Below are 18,048 nucleotides of genomic sequence, written 5' to 3' on the forward strand. Positions count from 1 at the left end.
TTTATAGTCCTTTGAGGTTTAGAAAATTCTATGAACATAGAACTATGTTCTCTACTTCATTGAGAGTGCTAGGTTGTAGAAATATTGATTAAACTTTGGTGTTTCCTGTAAAGTTCATGAAATTTAAATGGTACCTAACATAGTCTTGAGTGCAGGATAGAAGCACAGTAAATGTACCTTAATAATTGATACAGATAATTATGGAATCAGTTTGTTGATAGGTATTAGTATCTCCATTCTGAATAAGCAAAACTCAAACAAATTATTAAAATATAGTCAATATCACAAATGTTTATTAAATAACTACTTTGTAAAAAGCACCGTACTAAATCCTGGGAGACATTCAACATTCAAATGCATCTGTTATGTCATGTGTTATCTGTTTTCTCCAACCCATTCATGGCTGTCCATCCTGCATGACTCTTCCATGTCCCATTAAAGACTTGGAGGAGCCTACCTCACCTTGTTTATTGACATTACAAACGACCATAAAGTACACAGACAACTCTGTCTTTAACCCTTGTTCTCATTACATGACCAAACCATCTTCTTTTAAAAATTACACATTTGTATAATAGTGGCCATCCTATGGAGTACGCATATGGGCCCCTTCAGTTGGGCTACATGTAATTCGGTCCCCATGACTGAGGGATGGGTATAATGAGGGACAGAGAAGAAACTATTATCTGAGATGATTAGCACTTGGGACAGAAAAATCTATCTACTTAGTGGGTTGTAAGGAAGGAGGAGAAACAGTTGTTTTCTTTTTTTTTTCAAAGCAGTCTCTTTTTAAGGACATGGTTAATACCAGTTTTCCCTTGGACTTCTGGTGAGGTGAGGGGATGGAATATCCCTTTACTCCCTCTCCACAGTAACAACAGCAGCAAGTACAATTCTAACAAAACTTGGAGAAAAGATACAAAACCTGAAGCCAATTTTCCTCTCCTCTAAGTTTTTAAAATTAAATGTTTATTTTTTAATTTGTAAAATAATAGAAAGGGGTGGGACTGCTTGAGAGAGGAGAATATGGAGCCTTGGGGACTGGGAAAATGTTTCTATAGCGTCTAGCCATAGTAAGAATCTTCTCTGAATGAGAATACACTGACTTTGAAATACTGGTATATCATCTGACTTTGATCTCAATGATCCTGAGGTGGGTCTTATGGTGAGAAAAATTCTACCTCTCCTCTTAGATTTTTCCTTGGTGAAATAATCTTGGATACATCTATCTATCTATCTATCTATCTATCTATCTATCTATCTATCTATCTATCTATCATCTATCATCTGTCTATCATCTACCTATCTCTGTTTTATAGTTTCATCATATTACTTTTGATTATTTTTGTCACTATAATTTCCGCATGATTACTTATTTGCTTCATCTCTGATCTGAAACATCATATAAGCTATATGTAACATATCCATCAGTAAAATGTATTATATATCAAACAGCATCCTGAAAAAGTTGTTCTTTTGGAATATTAGCATAGAAAAAACCTTATATCTCCCATTTGAATCCAATACGTCTACTTCATTCAGATTGAAATAACTCTAAATTATCTCTCTAGATATCTTGTATTCCCACCTACAAAACCATTATTTTAATCTCAACCATGGAGGAAAATTTAAACTCATAAATCACTTTCACATTTTACTTTTAAAAGTCATATATTTCAATGAAAATAATTTGTTAACTTATATTGTCTACCTTTGAAGGAAAAAAAATTCTAAACTAAAATAAAATATAAAATGAAGGCATGAAAATAAAATAAAATAATTTTCACAAAATGTTTTTATTAATTTTAATTAAAATTAATTTTTGTAAAAATTATGTCAATAATCCTGGATTTGGCTTCTATGCATTTTGTTATGTTGTTTCATATTTACTCACAGTTACTTTTCCAGTACGGTTGTCTTCCTCCCTTTGTGCCAGTGCTTTCAAAAAATTGTCTTTCAGTTCTTTGCCAGCACTAGCTAGTGTCCTATAAAAAAAACAAACAGAAGCTTCAGAATAAATAAGCTTAACACAAGGGAATGGTGAGAGATGAATAATTGCTGTTCACTTTCTCATTTAAAGCTAAAATCTATTTACCAAGAGAATAAGAAAGAAATAATGGACTTGTTCATCAATTTCTGACTCACAGGTGATAGGATCAGTCTCTACCATGCTTCCCTTCTTGCCCCCTGGCTGGTTAAATAATAAAAATAAAATTTTCTTAGAAGGCAAGGAAGTAGTTCTCAAGATTTGACTGACCAAACTGGTGAGGTCTCAAGCTCCATAATGATTGTTGAAGGTTCCTGGGGGCATGAGGTCACAAGGGCATGGCTTCCAAGTAGGGGTATATTGGTAAATGTTTAATGATCAGTTTTCTGAAAATGAGTGACACACTTTTAAATTTAATCTGCATTTTCCTTTCACTTTCTTAGGAGTAGACAATCCACAAAACAGTGAATCAAGCCCAAATTTGTAGTGTTTAACATTCCTGAGATGTAAATACTCTGAAAATTAAATGACAGATATTTGAGAAACAGTGGGAGCTGACTTTAGAAGTACACCTGAGCTTAGCTTTCATTATTAGACTGCATCTGGTACCTCAGCCCTCCCTCACTCAAAACAAAGTCAAGTGCAAATCATGTCATCATTTCTCTGATGTCATGGTCTTCTTCGAAAGCAAAGGACAAAGACAACAACACTAACCAATCTATAGAAAAGCTGCTCTGTCAGATGCATCCTTGGCAACTGAGGGTTCATGGATCCCACTGAGAACGGCTAGCTTTGCTAATAAATTAATTGTGCTTAGACCCTTTGTGCCTTGGTTTTTCTTTAGTACAAATTTGACAGTACAGATTTCCACAACTATGAAAAAATTCCCCACATGAAAACACGCTCCATATAATACATAAAAGTTAAAAGAAATCTGAGGTTCATTTCATACGCGACAAATATAACAAAAAATAGTAATAATAAGTTTTGGAATGACTACATAAAATAGCACACGAATAGACTTAATCTACTCAGTTTAATATTAATGCTAGTGCTTCCCCTCTGATAGTAATCTTTATTTGTCCTGTCTATAGCTTGTTGCTACAGAGTTGGAAACCTGGGGCCTCAAGGCCACACGTGGCCTTCTTGGTCCTCAAGCGTGGCCTTTCGACTGAATCCGAACTTCTCAGAACAAATGGGCCACACTTGAGGACCCAGAGGGCCACACGCAGCTGCAGGTTCCCCATCCCTAGACTAGAAGTTCCTTGAAGGCACAGGTTCTATTTTGCTTTTCTTTGTAGCCTTAGCACTGAGCACAAAGCTGGACCCATAGTAGGCACCTGACAAATGCTAATTTACTCACAGATTGATGACGGAGCTGTGAATTGGTCAAATCATTACAGAAAGCACTCTGTTATCATGCGGGAAAAGTCACTGATCTCTTCATACCCAATGTAATCCTAATAGCTCCTATTTTATATTACTTTAAGATTTACAAAATGCTTCACTTTTGATACTCAATAAGTGTAAGGGGCACTGACTTCCACACCATCTGGGACGCCACACTGACGGACATCAGGTAAACTGAGTCCGGAGCAGGGAAGGGTGAACAAGATGGTGCTGGAAGGGACGGCCCCACCCCTGGTTTGTTTTTGTCACTATAGTTCCAGCTTGTGTTCATTTCTATAGTTTCGGGTTTGTTTATGTGTGTTACCATGGTTCACTGAGCTAGCTGGCAGAGACTATATAATCAGAGTGCTTGCTTGAATAAATCCGAGTTGCTTCATGACCCGCTCTCCCGCCTCATTCTTTTACTCACGAGCTCCACAGGAGGACGAGCAGCCTGCTGGCCAGGCATAAGACTTGCTCCTCTTGGTAAGCTATGCCGTCACTATAGCAACTTGGCGCCCACCAACGTGGGGCCAAGCAAATAAGAACCTTGGGAAGTAGGAAATATTATTCCCATGTTATTGAGGTGGGGGAAATGAAAGCTGAGAGACAAAGTCACTTATTCGCAGTCACACGGCTAGTAAATGTCTGAAGTGGCATTTCAGTGCAGGTCTTCCTGTTTATAAGTCCACAGTCAAAAATATCTACCTAGATATATAGAGCTATCAATAGATATAGATACATACATATGCAGATATATTGATATATACATATATAGATAAGTTACCTATAGATATAGATATTTATATATTTACATCTATCTATATCAAGATAGCTACAACATTTCTGTTCGCGTGTGTATGTTATGAAATATCTGAAAACAAAGTGGGTTCCCATCCATTTTGCAATAGCTGAACAAATTGTGATATCTGAAATAGAGAATTGCCGCATTATATAAGATTGATGAATATGAAGAATTCAGAAGGTAGCAAACGTGTAGGCCTGGAGGTGTTTAGTCTGTCAGGAACTTCAACCACTCCCTTTTAGCAGGTCCCTCCCTTTGTGGATAGAGATGCTCTTCTAACTTCTCCCTTCAGGTAGCCCTCCAGATGATTTTCCCCACATCAGTGCTTCCCTTCTGGCTTTTCTTCAGGTGCAGATCCTTAAGTCTGCTCGCAGAGAGAATACATGGAGAGAAGAGAAGAGTGGCCATCCCTAGGTCCTTGCCTCAGCAGGGATCATCTGATTTTTATTTCCCATTGCCTTCCCATCACTTAGATTTAGATTTGTTTATTCATGAGTCGGACTTTTGTCAAGGGGAAACCAGCTTTGCTGTTCAGACGTGATAATCCATAAGAAATTATTTCATTTAATTCTAGTCCCAGTCAGTGTAGAGTCCTGGTCAATTATATAAAATCTCTAAACCTTAGATTCTCTCAAATATGCTATCCACTGTCCCTTGCCTTTTTATAATTCCCCATTCACATATAATAAAGCACTTACAATGGAGTAATTAGGATTGATCACTTTGTGTAACTGGAGTTCAAAATTACATATTCATCATGAATGTAAGCAAAATTTAAAAAATAGACAAACTTTGGATTTTTAATGCATGTAATGGAGAACTGGCTCAGGCATGATCTGCCTCAGATGGTGAGCTCCCTAAGGGCAAAGGTTCTGCTCTGCTTTTCTCTGTATCCTTAGCACTTAGCACAAAGCTGGACCCAGAAATGGCACTCAACAAATGCTCATTGAGTGACTGACTGACTATGGAGCTGTGAACTGGTCTGTCCATTCCAGAAAGCACTTTGTTATTATGTGGGAAAAGTTATTAATCTGCTCGTACCCAATAATCAACACACTGTAGTCATAATAGCTCCTGCGTCAAAGCACTTGAAGGTTTCTAAAATGCTTCGTATTTGATACTCAATAAAACATTGTGAGGCAGGAGATATTATTTCCATTTTATGGAGAGGGGACCTATACAAGATCTTTCCGAAGGTTAAACTCACCGTGGACTATCACCCACCCCAACCCCAGCCAATTATTATCTTCAAGTTTTGTGAAGCTTAGAGAGAGAGTGACTGGGATAATTTTCCTCTTTTTTATCCATGAGGCAACTTTCAAAACTGCTAATGCCCCAGGGATCTTCCTTTCTTTTGCAAAGACTAGATTCAGGAATTCAGAATCCCCTTTCTCTTCAGGAAGGCCAGGTTTTAGGAAACAGAATTTAAATATATCTCTTTCTGTGGGAAGATGTCAGTGCCAATGTGCAGTGGAAGCAAAAGGCAAGAAAAGAGGAATCCCTTCTCCTGCCCCTCTGCAGTCCTCCTTGAGGTACAAGGTGAAACCATGGCAAAAATGTTTTCCTAAGACATGAATTTCTTTACAGCTCTCTCTATCATTTTGAAACTTTCACTGAGGTCATCCCTGCTGGGGGGCAAATGCATTAGCCCAATTTCCTGATCCTTTCCTATGGGAATTAACACTCAAAATCTGAAAGTCCTGTAATATACATCCTGCAAACAGACTCTCCCAATATCGAAAAGTCCTATAATTCCATTAAGTAGATAGGGGTCCTTAATAAACTAGGGATACCCTAATCAAATTCTTCTGACAACAGGAGAAAATTTTCTTCTTTTTTCCCCACATAGAATATAACATTACTTATCAGAGATTGAGTAAACATAAGATACAAAAAAACACATTTAGCTTCCCAACATGCATTATAAGAAAAGGAAGCTTATCTACACAGGGATTATAAGGTCAAAAATTTCCAAGATGATTTTCTCCATCTTTCCCGCATGTCCAATCTTTGCACTGATCAAAATACATAGTCACAAGACTCCTTCAAGATGGTGGACTGGAAGGGAGCAGAAGAGTTCAGCTCTTTCAAAATTATTCTATCAAATATGAAAAAAAGCACTAGACTAAGTAATGACTAAGAAATCCAAGGAGAAATTATGGTAGATGAATTTTTCAAGTTCATATCAGGTCCCAACAAGGAGATAGTCAAAAACCTGTGTGTATTAGGGAAGGAGTTCATCATAAAAGTCAAATACAGGAGCACAGTGTATGGAAGAATTCTAACACAGAAACCATTGGAAAACCTAGACTTTCTCTCTGGAGCTTGTAGCTATGTCCTTCTGATCCAAGAATCTGGGTCAGGAATTTATATAACTTGGACTGGGAGAGCAATGATCTGGTCATGGCCAGTTTGGTGGTCTGAGACACTCCAAAGGTCCATTGTAGAATGTAGAACTCAGTACCTGGAGAAAGCTGTGGAAAAACTCAGGACCATATAGATAGATCAGGACCAAACAAGATCCCCACAATTTCTTCTCAAAATGCACAGTCTGACCCTGACACAAAGTCCAATTCAGAAAGTAAGCCTGGGGAAATGAACTAAAAGAAAATATAGCTCTATTGGTAAAGAAATGTTACAAATAGCAGAAAAGAATAACTGTACTGTACTTAAAGGTGAAGTTTCAAACAAAATCAGTCTTGCCACACATTTTATTAGAATTAATAGAAGAAATGAAACTTTAAAAAAAATCAGGGTTTAAGTGAAATGAGTGTTCTAGAGGAGAGAAGCAGAAGGAGAATAAATAGTTTGGTGATGGAAGACAAAATACTATCCAAGTGAAAGAATCTCCAAATTGAAGGGACTCTCTGAGAAATGCTAGAACAAAAGACAGGAGGGGGGAAAAAAGAAAAGGTAAGGTATCTCCTATCAAAAACAATTGACTTAAAAATAAAGGAGAGATCACTTAACATACCCCTGAAGAAATGACCATAAAAATTCTAAATTACGTATTTCAAGAATTCATCATTAAAGCTGTCCACATCTATTAGAACCAGAGGGCAAATGGAACTAGAAATATTCTGATGGGGCGGAGCCAAGATGGCGTAGTAGAAAGACGCACATACACATAGCTCCGAACCCACAACCCATAGAACAACTACAAAGAAGTAACTCACGGCGAGTTCTGCACCCAGAGGCCACAGAACATTGGAGCGAGGGAGATTTCTGTTCCGGAGAGACCTGCAAACCTCTCGTAAAAGGTCCTTCGTGCTGCGGACTGGGCGCCGGGACTGGGAGCCGAGTACAGCCCTGCCATGGCCACGGCACCGAGAGGAACAGATCCGAAAGGGCTTCAGGGACGGGATCTCCAGCAGCCGCACAGGTACCTCCACCCACAGGTGACGGGGGTCTGTGAGAGAGTCCCTTTGGTGGGTCGAGGGGGGAGTGGGGTGCCCCCATGGCTCGGGCCCCCTCGGGAGACAGAAGCTGAGGGGCAGCGGCAGACCAGGGCTCTCCAAGCAGGCAGGAGCCTGGATCCATTGTTGAAGGTCTGTGCATAAACTCCCTGAGGGAACTGAGCCTGAGAGGCAGCCCTGCCCTCACCTGAGCATCTGAATTTAATCTCACACTGAATAGCAGCCCTGCCCCCGCCCAAAGCCCTGAGGCTGGAAGCAGCATTTGAATCTCAGACCCCAAACACTGGCTGGGAGGATCAGGAGGTGAGGTGGGTGTGAGGAAAATATTCAGAGGTCAAGTCACTGGCTGGGAAAATGCCCAGAAAAGGGAAAAGAAATAAGACTATAGAAGGTTACTTTCTTGGTGAACAGGCATTTCCTCCCTTCCTTTCTGATGAGGAAGAACAATGCTTACCATCAGGCAAAGACACAGAAATCAAGGCTTCTGTGTCCCAGCCCACTCAATGGGCACAGGCCATGGAAGAGCTCAAAAAGAATTTTGAAAATCAAGTTAGAGAGGTGGAGGAAAAGCTGGGAAGAGAAATGAGAGACATGAAGTCAAAGCATGAACAGCAAATCAGCTCCCTGCTAAAGGAGACCCAAAAAAATGTTGAAGAAAATAACACCTTGAAAACTAGCCTAACTCAATTGGCAAAAGAGGTTCAAAAAGCCAATGAGGAGAAGAATGCTTTCAAAAGCAGAATTAGCCAAATGGAAAAGGAGATTCAAAAGCTCACTGAAGAAAATAGTTCTTTCAAAATTAGAATGGAACAGATGGAGGCTAATGACTTTATGAGAAACCAAGAAATCACAAAACAAAACCAAAAGAATGAAAAAATGGAAGATAATGTGAAATATCTCATTGGAAAAACAACTGACCTGGAAAATAGAGCCAGGAGAGACAATTTAAAAATTATGGGCCTACCTGAAAGCCATGATCAGAAAAAGAGCCTAGACATCATCTTTCATGAAATTATCAAGGAAAACTGCCCTGAGATTCTAGAACCAGAGGGCAAAATAAATATTCAAGGAATCCACAGAACACCGCCTGAAAGAGATCCAAAAAGAGAAACTCCTAGGAACATTGTGGCCAAATTCCAGAACTCCCAGGTGAAAGAGAAAATATTGCAAGCAGCTAGAAAGAAACAATTCAAGTATTGTGGAAATACAATCAGGATAACACAAGATCTAGCAGCTTCTACATTAAGGGATCGAAGGGCATGGAATAGGATATTCCAGAAGTCAAAGGAACTAGGACTAAAACCAAGAATCACCTACCCAGCAAAACTGAGTATAATACTTCAGGGGAAAAATTGGTCTTTCAATGAAATAGAGGATTTTCAAGCATTCTTGATGAAAAGACCAGAGCTGAAAAGAAAATTTGACTTCCAAACACAAGAATGAAGAAAACCATGAAAAGGTGAACAGCAAAGAGAAGTCATAAGGGACTTACTAAAGTTGAACTGTTTACATTCCTACATGGAAAGACAATATTTGTAACTCTTGAAACATTTCAGTATCTGGGTACTGGGTGGGATTACACACACACACATGCACACACGCCCACACACATAGAGACAGAGTGCACAGAGTGAATTGAAGAGGATGGGATCATATCTTAAAAAAAAATGAAATCAAGCAGTGAGAGAGAAAGATATTGGGAGGAGAAAGGGAGAATTGAATGGGGCAAATTATCTCTCATAAAAGAGGCAAGCAAAAGACTCATTAGTGGAGGGATAAAGAGGGGAGGTGAGAGAAAAACATGAAGTCTACTCTCATCACATTCCACTAAAGGAAAGAATAAAATGCCTACTCATCTTGGTATGAAAACCTATCTTACAATACAGGAAAGTGGAGGATAAGGGGATAAACAGAGTGGGGGGGGATGATAGAAGGGAGGGCATGGGGAGGAGAGTGCAATTTGAGGTCAACACTCATGGGGAGGGATAGGATCAAAAGAGAATAGAAGTAATGGGGGACAGGATAGGATGGAGGGAAATATAGTTAGTCCTATACAACACAACTATTATGGAAGTCATTTGCAAAACTACACAGATTTGGCCTATATTGAATTGCTTGCCTTCCAAAGGGAAGGGGTGGAGAGGGAGGGAGCTAAAGAAGTTGGAACTCAAAGTGTTAGGATCAACTGTAATGTTCTTACCACTAGGAAATAAGAAATACAGGTAAAGGGGTATAGAAAGCTATCTGGCCCTACAGGACAAAAGAGAAGACAGAGACAAGGGCAGAGAGGGATGATAGAAGAGAGAGCAGATTGGTCATAGGGGCAATTAGAATGCTTGGCGTTTGGGGGGGGAGGGGAGAAAAGGGGAAAAATTTGTAACCCAAAATTTTGTGAAAATGAATGTTAAAAGCTAAATAAAAAAAAATAAAAAAAAAAAAAAAGAAATATTCTACCAGTTACCTCTTTAATAGAGAAAGTAGAAATTTAGCTGGTACTCAAAGGAAAACAGGAGGTAGATGTTAAGGGAATGAATTCCAGGCACAGAGGATTATCAGTGAGAATGCCTAGCGTTGGCAGATGGAATATCTTATTCCAGGAATAGCAAAAAGGCCAGTGTTACTGGATCAAAGAGTGCTTGGGTAGGGGATAGGGAGAGGTATAAGAAGACTGGAAAGGTAGGGAGGGACCAAGGAATGAAGGGCTTTGAATGCCAAAGAGAAGGTGATAAGGAACCATTGGAGTTTGTAGGGTAGAGGTTTAACACCGTCAGACCTGAGCTTTAGGAAGATCACTTTTGACAGCCTAGTGAATGGACTAGAATTGGGATAAACTTGTGGTAGGTGGACTTTCCAGTAGACTATTACTATTGCAGCATTCCAGAAGTGAGGGCCTATAATAGGGTAGTTGCGATGTCAGAGGAGAGAAGGGATTATGTTTGAGAGATGTTAAAACGCTGAAATCAATTGACCTTGGCAACAGATTGTATGTGGAGGAGTGAGAAAAAATGAGGAACCAAGGATAATACCTGAGCTGTGAACCTTCATGACTAAGAGTATGGTAGTGCCCCACAGAGTAATGAGGAAGTTTAGTAAGGAGTGTCTTTTGGGGTTAGATTACAAATTCTGTTTTGGAGTTTATATGTTTATAGAACATTCAGTTCAAGATATCTAAAAAGCAGTTGAAGATAGTAGACTGGAGATTAGCAGATTGGTTCTAGATAAATAGATCTGAGGATTTTTAATATAGTTGATAATTGAATCCATGGAAAATGATGAGATCATCAAGTGAAATGCTATAGAGGGAGAAGAGGCTTTAGAACATAGCCCTGTGGGACACCTGTGGTTAGCAAGCGTGATCTTAATGAAGATCCAGGAAAGGAGATTGAGAAGTAGTGGTCAGCTAGGTAGAAAGAGAACCAGGAAAGAGTGGTGTCACAAAATCTAGAGAAAAGAGAGTATTGAGAAGACAGTGAGCTACAATATTAAAAGCTACTTTTTATTCATTACAAAATCATCAACACTTCTGGGAAAATTGCTACTGTTAGGATCATGGAAGGATAAAGCAGGGAAAAAATGTGAACATTCTTGACAGCCAGCTGTTTCTTTATACTTTTCATTTTAAGAGAAAACCTATTGGGAGCCATAAAAACTAGATAGTTCTACATTAATCAAACCTCACATTGCTAAGGGAAACAGAGAAAAACTGTACTTATCTCCTTTTGGAGACAAGGAGGGGATAGGAAGGGAGGAGTAATACTTGGAAAGTGGTCCCAGGTGGTTCCCTTTCACTTCAGGAGAGTGAAAGAGGCCATTCTCACACTTCAAAATGAGAGTTGCCCAGACAACAAATAAATGTTCATCTTATCTTAGTGAAAATTAGACTTGGATTATCAGTGCGTTGTTCCTTTGTTCTGGGAAATAGTAGAGAGTATTCTTTCCTGAAGTGGACTTGATATGCTCACGGATTATGGCAGTTATATGTGACCACATCTGTATAGTCAAAATCACATGGACGGCAGAGGCAAACAGCTACAAGGTATTGGTGTAATTACCCCCAAGACAGGAATTGACCTCTGTGTTCTATGGTTTTGGATTTGATTTGAAAATGGAGGATCCTTTCAAAACTTGAAAAATTGAGACACAAAATCTTGATTCTTGGATATCATTCTTTTTTCTAATTTAGATGAACCTTGCTTTGGATTTGATCTGATTCACACACAGTTTTCTTCTGTGTTTGGGAGAAAAAAGACAAGGTTGTTTGTTGAGTTCTTATCTTACACGCTCTCCTTCTCCTCCCTTGCTTTCACTCTCTTCCTCTCTCACCAGATTTCCAGGTCATTGATCATTTTCTGTGCCATTGGATAGATATTTATTCAATCTCTACAATTTATTTGTATAAAGAAGACAAAACTCTTTTAAAACTACATTGGTGTACCTCAGTCCTTATTTGTAATGAACCAAACAGCATTATTCATTTTAATATGATTTCTTATGTTTCCCTTAGTTGCTTATTTTAAAATGCTGTGTACCTTAAAATCATCATCATCATCATCATCATCATCATCATCATCATCATCATCATCATCATCATTCATATGTGTGTTGTGTCTGTCTGTCTCTCTCCCTCTCTCACTCTCTTCCCTTTTCTTCCCTTTGCTTTCCCAGGGGCACTCCACTAGAGTCCTCCTGCCATGATGGTGTTGAACCATTAACAACTCTTCTTTGTGTCTGGTCATGCAACTAGTTCTGAATCTATTTGACTTTATTACTGTCTAATCCATCTACCCATCTTCTCCACAAGAACAGAATGAGATATTTTATCATAAGCTTTCCTAAAACTAGACAAATTATATCGATGCATTCACCCTCATTTACTAATTTAGCAATTCTGTCAAAAAGGAAATGGGATGAAGCTGGTAAGACCTGTGCTTGATGAAAACTTGCTCACTTTTTGCAGTCACTACTTCCTTTTCTAGATGGACAACTACCATCCCTTTATTGATAATTCTAGCAATTTTGTGGTCTTGCTCTGATTTTCCACAATCATTCAGTGGCTCGGCAATCACATCTTCCAGTTCTTTCAGGTTATTAGAATTAATTGAGGGTAATTACATGCTCTCTTATTATCTCTTATCTTCTTTCTCATTGGTTCTCATTGTTTGATCCATACAGGTTGGGTGCTTAGAACGCAGGCATCTCCATTGGTTGCTTTTGATAAATACTGTTTTTCTTTCTTATTGTAATTTGTGTCTTCAGAATTTCAATGTTAAACATCTCTCCTTCCTCTTGAGAGTGACTTTTCTTGAAACGCTTTAGTCCATGAAATTTTCCTTCCCTATTTTCTGAACTCTCTGAAATGAACCTAAATTTCTGGCACATGTTAGATTATATCAATATTTCTTCTCCTCTATCACAGATTTTAGGAGTAAGTAATCATTTTTGCTTTTGGATCTGGATCACTCCCTCCAAAACATTATTTCAGAATTTTAGACACTCAAATTTTAAACTTTAGAATGCTACACAGATGTATTGGTAATTTGACAAAACTTTGTCACTGTGGCTAAACTTTATATTTTAATGAGAACAAAACTTTTAATGCAGTAGCTATCAATGAAAGAAATTACTATTTTTAAAGTCATGGAATTCAGAAAAGTTTTCCTCCTTCATCCTCAAATCCACCTCCACCCCAAATAATTACCCCATCTTCAGTTGAATCAGATATATGGAATAATGAATAAGAAAAGAACACTGGGTGGTCTGATGAAAGCAAAAAAAGAATAGTTCTTTAGGTCAGAATGTAAGAAGTGGACGGAAATGTCCGCCATTTTACAGAAAAAGACATACAGTATGTTTTCCATTTTGGCAGAGAAAGTCCTGGAAATGTACTTGAGATGGCTTAGAGAAAGAGTGGGAAAAGTAATGGGTAACTATCTTTCTATTCTGTGTTCCTCATATCTCTGTTCCTCTCAGAACTCCTCTCCTTCCCCATGTCATTCCTGAGTTCCCTATCAGGAAGGCCTCTCTTGACTTCTTCTTCACAATTCTTGGCAAGGTAGATGGTGATTGAGTTCCCCATCGAACCTGATGAATTTCACAGAGGTAGAGATGTACATGGCCTCCTTACTGAGAGAACACAGGCAACCCCTCTGGGGATGGACTCAGAGACTACATTGTTCTGTGGCCTTTGAAAGCAAGCTGTAAATGTAGGGTGTGGGGTGCAGAATAGGATCATCTTTCTTTCCATTTCAGGACTCCCTTTCCTTCTGCACTATATAATTCTAGTTGGGACAGCTAGATGGTGCAGTGGACACGGTCCTGGGACTGGAGTCAGGAAGACCTGAATTCAAATATGACCTTTGACATACACTTACTAACTGTGTGACTCCGGGCAAATGAATAACCTCTCCTTGCCTTGATTTTTTCATTTATAAAATGGGTCTTATGATAGCACCTACCTCCCAGAGTTGTCATGAAGTCCAAATGAGATAATATTTGTAAATCACTTAACACAATGTCTGGCATGTGGTATGTGCTGTATAAATGTTAGCTGTTGTTGTGTTCTTAGTGTAGTGACATTGATGGACTTTCTTCCAGATTGTAGCAGCTGCAGGGAAGGGATTTCTCCCTCTCCTTTGCCCTAACAAAGCATCTCATGGTGACCATAGGAAGCACAATCATATGGCCTGAAAAGTGAATTCATGGAACTCAAGTGACTGACTACTCTCTGATGTTCTGTTTCTTTTTTCTGAGTACTGGTCAGATTAGACTTCCCAAAATAGATGTTTTCTGCCTAAGATATGGCAATAATCAAGGCTGAGTCTTTCTGAGTTACAATGTTCAGGTACCACTCCCCTAGAAGGAGAAGATCCCTTCCATATTGTGCTTTTTTGGAGAAAGGAGATTGGCTTGCACCTGAAGAAGTAAAGCCATGATAAAGGGTTGGAGCGGGGTGATGGTGGGCAGGAGATTTGGACCTTGTCAAACTTTCATGACATTGCCATGAGTTCCTTGGGTAATACAGAGTTTTGGTGAATGAAGAGCACTTATTTATCAACCCCTAACACATCTTTTTCTTTCTTGGGGAGACTGATGAATTTAATGAGCTTTATTTGTTAGTGATTTGTATTTCTGTTACTCAGGTTTCCAAGCTAGGGACATTTTGTGTGTCATTGGCCATGCAGAAGATGATTCCTAAATAGTGGGGAGAAGGCTGGTGGAGTTGGTAAAAAGAATTTCAGTGAGGGACATGTGGTGGGTAGGCTCTTTTGGGGACTGACTCTAGGAGGGAGAGAAAAAAGACTTTGAAAACTTCACATATAAAGAAAATTAAACCCTTGATATGTGTCTGATTTCAAGCTTGCCTCCATAGAAACTTCTGAGAATTTCTCAGGATGGGATCAGACATCCCTCTTGGTTTGAGCTGAGATCACTCAGTAAAGAACTCACTCCCTCGTATTTTTTTCAGGTATGTTTTAATCTATATAACTTTTCTGAGTTTATTTCTATTTGCTTGAATAAATGAATTTACTCACTATTCACTATTTATGATGGTCTTTTGTGGAACTAGCATCTAGTGGGATAGGTGTAATCTCAGATCATATCTATTCATACCTCCTTGTGAGTTGCAAATATACATTTACAGAACCCATGTGGATATACATATTTTACAAGGACAAACACACATCTTACATTTCTATAAGTATTTATGGTCTACTCTGTAAACTTTATATATTATGCATTTTTGTGGCTGGTGAAATAAAAGATGTACCATATCTTATACTTACATTATACACTGAGTGCCTGTGTGAGAACTGGATACTCTACTACCCACGTTTGGGGGGAAAAACTTGACATAAGCTATATTTAAGCCTTATTTTGGAGATTTTCCTGGATTAACTCCAGGCATAGAAAAAAAGCCAAAAAGAAATCAACACTTCAGGGTTATGTCCCTAGGATCAAACCAAATTTGTGTGAGCTCAGAATTTTAGGGGCTCTTGGGCTGCGGATCACATCTTTTGTTGGTTGCTTAGAGTCCAGGGGTGGGGAACCTGTGACTTTGAGGACATATGTGGCTTTCTAGATCCTTAAGTGCAGCCTTTTGACGGAATCCAAACTTTACAGAACAAATCCCCTGGTAGACATGGCCATTAACCGTGTCTGCACATTAGCAATGAATGGGACTTATAGGTTTCTGTGAAGACTTTATTAAAAATAAAGCATACATCATTTGCCCTTCAGTACTAATACTTTGGCCTTAGATATGGGGAAAAAATCAATAAACATGACTAGACAAAACATTCCTAAGGAGCCAAATATCTCTTCCAGTTCTAAATCTGTTCATAGATCTTGACAACCTACGAATATTAAGCTGAATATATATCATCTTATTTTAATATCTGTTTATAAGGTAAAAAAAATCCTTGAAGTGTCTTTGCTAATGCTACTTAACTTTGGTTTTTTAGTATATTCAGTGGTTTCCTGAACATCCCTGGATATCAACTACAGCATGTATTTATTTTTTTATTTTTTAAGTTTACTTTTAAAAATTTTTTAAATTTTATTTATTTTTGGTGTTCTAACAATCACTACCATATAACTTAGATTTTTTTCCCCTTACCTTCCCCCTACCTTCCCTCTCCCTCCCTGAAAGGGCATATAATTTTATATAGGTTCTATATCTACATTCCTATAATTAGAGTATGTATTTAATTGGGATGTTGCTCCTTTGGGGACAGCTGGACCCTGCTCTTTAGGACAAGATTCATACCTAATTTTCCCCTCAAAATGTGTGGTTTCCAAGTATTCTTAATTTCTGCATAGATTCATAGCTTCAGTTGTAAAAAAAAATCATCGTTGTCTGTAATGTATGTCAAAGATTTAAAATAAAGAAAAAATGTTCAGGGAGTGTTACCCATGTGATGAAATCTTACCTAGACTATCTAAAGAAATTAGTTCGTGATTCTTAATTTTTCAGTCTGTTTTTCATGAAACAGTTTTATTGGCTTTTATGTATGGTACTGTTTGTAAATTTCCTTGATATAAGGATTCAGAAACAATGTGAATTAAAAATGATTTTTTATTTTTGGATTGATTTATTCATTAGGGTTCTTTCTAACATTTAGTTGCCAGAATGAACACCCAAAAAAATATACTATCTTTTACAATTAGTAATTGGATTAGAAAGTAATTTTTTAAGAGCTTAGACTGTTAGTCATTTTGACCTTATTGGCAGGTTGTCAACTAGAAAAAAAAAACTTCTATAAAGTTTTTTGATCACTACTTATATAGTCTAATGTACAGGAAATACTTCTGTAAGGCCTCATGCCATATCTTTTATTATTGAATGAAAGGAACAAGTAATTGTAAAAACTACACTTACTACATGGCATCTGAAACTCCATGGAGTAAATGATTTTTTAAGAAAATATTATGGTTGCTTATAAATTTCAGTTCCACAGTTTCCATGGTTATTGGAGTTTTGGCTCATGTTGGAAGTCCACACCTGACAAAACATTAGTGCCAGTGTTTCGATTAACAAAGAGCTACCAATAACACAGTCCTGTCATTTTTCCAGTGTCTACAATGAATTTAGGTATATACGTATATCAGCTTTGTACTAAGTTAGTAAAAACAAAATCTTGCATGAAATTATAAGTAATTGTGAGCTTTTCTTAAGGTTTAGGATATGGGAAGAGGCAGGCTATTTATTATAATTGCTATTATTATACTTCGGCAGGCAGAACTAAGTACACTGTATTACATCTACATGATGGTTTAGTGTAGGGGAGGAAAGTGGCTCATGCTCATTCTTTGAGATGTACTTGCTCTGTAACCCTGGGCAGGTCACTTTGCCTCACAAAACTCTTAAAGAGTTTAACTTTCAGAACATTTTCAGGAGAGTTGTAAATTTGTGCTGTCTTCCCTAGTTAGGTGGTGCAGCATTTAGACTGTCGGGTATGGAGTCAGGAAAACTTGAGTCCAAATCTGGCCTCAGGTGCTTTACTAGCTATGTGACTCTTGGCAAGTCACTTAACCACTCTTTGCCTCAGTTTCTTCAACTTCCAACTATAAAGCAGGCATAGTGATGGCACTACCTCACGTGGTTGTTGGGAAGATCGATTGAGATATTGACAAAGTGCTTGGAACACAGTAGGCACTTGGTGAATGCTTGTTCTTTCCCTTACCCAAAGAAATCACAGGTTTAAACAATCATATTTTGGCTTAATGAAAAGAAAGACAATTAGGAAATTTCACAAAAATCCCCCTTTTTTATTTCTCTTACTCATTAAATCATCAGAGAAAGGGGAAAAAGCTGCAAAGATAAAAATTTAGTTTTGAAATGAAGAAAACAATTCTTTAATTCTTTGAGCTACCCATGGAGGTGATGAATTCACCGTAAATGGAGATTTTTCAGGTGAAGGTTGGAGAACTATTTGTTACATATGTTATTC

General features: G+C 38.1%; 1 protein-coding gene across 3 annotated transcripts in view; it reads right to left on the reverse strand.

Moving 5' to 3' along the window:
* The window catches only part of CFAP299 (cilia and flagella associated protein 299), a 423,854-nt gene that overhangs the window by 286,467 nt on the left and 119,339 nt on the right, over window positions 1–18,048 (reverse strand). For all 3 annotated transcript variants that reach the window (XM_072623233.1, XM_072623231.1, XM_072623230.1), the window contains exon 3: window positions 1,895–1,985. In XM_072623233.1, coding sequence (XP_072479334.1) covers window positions 1,895–1,985 — 91 coding nt within the window. The remainder of the gene's footprint in view (window positions 1–1,894; window positions 1,986–18,048) is intronic.

This window comes from Notamacropus eugenii, chromosome 7 (genome assembly GCF_028372415.1).
Source record: "Notamacropus eugenii isolate mMacEug1 chromosome 7, mMacEug1.pri_v2, whole genome shotgun sequence".
NCBI classification, from domain to species: domain Eukaryota; kingdom Metazoa; phylum Chordata; class Mammalia; order Diprotodontia; family Macropodidae; genus Notamacropus; species Notamacropus eugenii.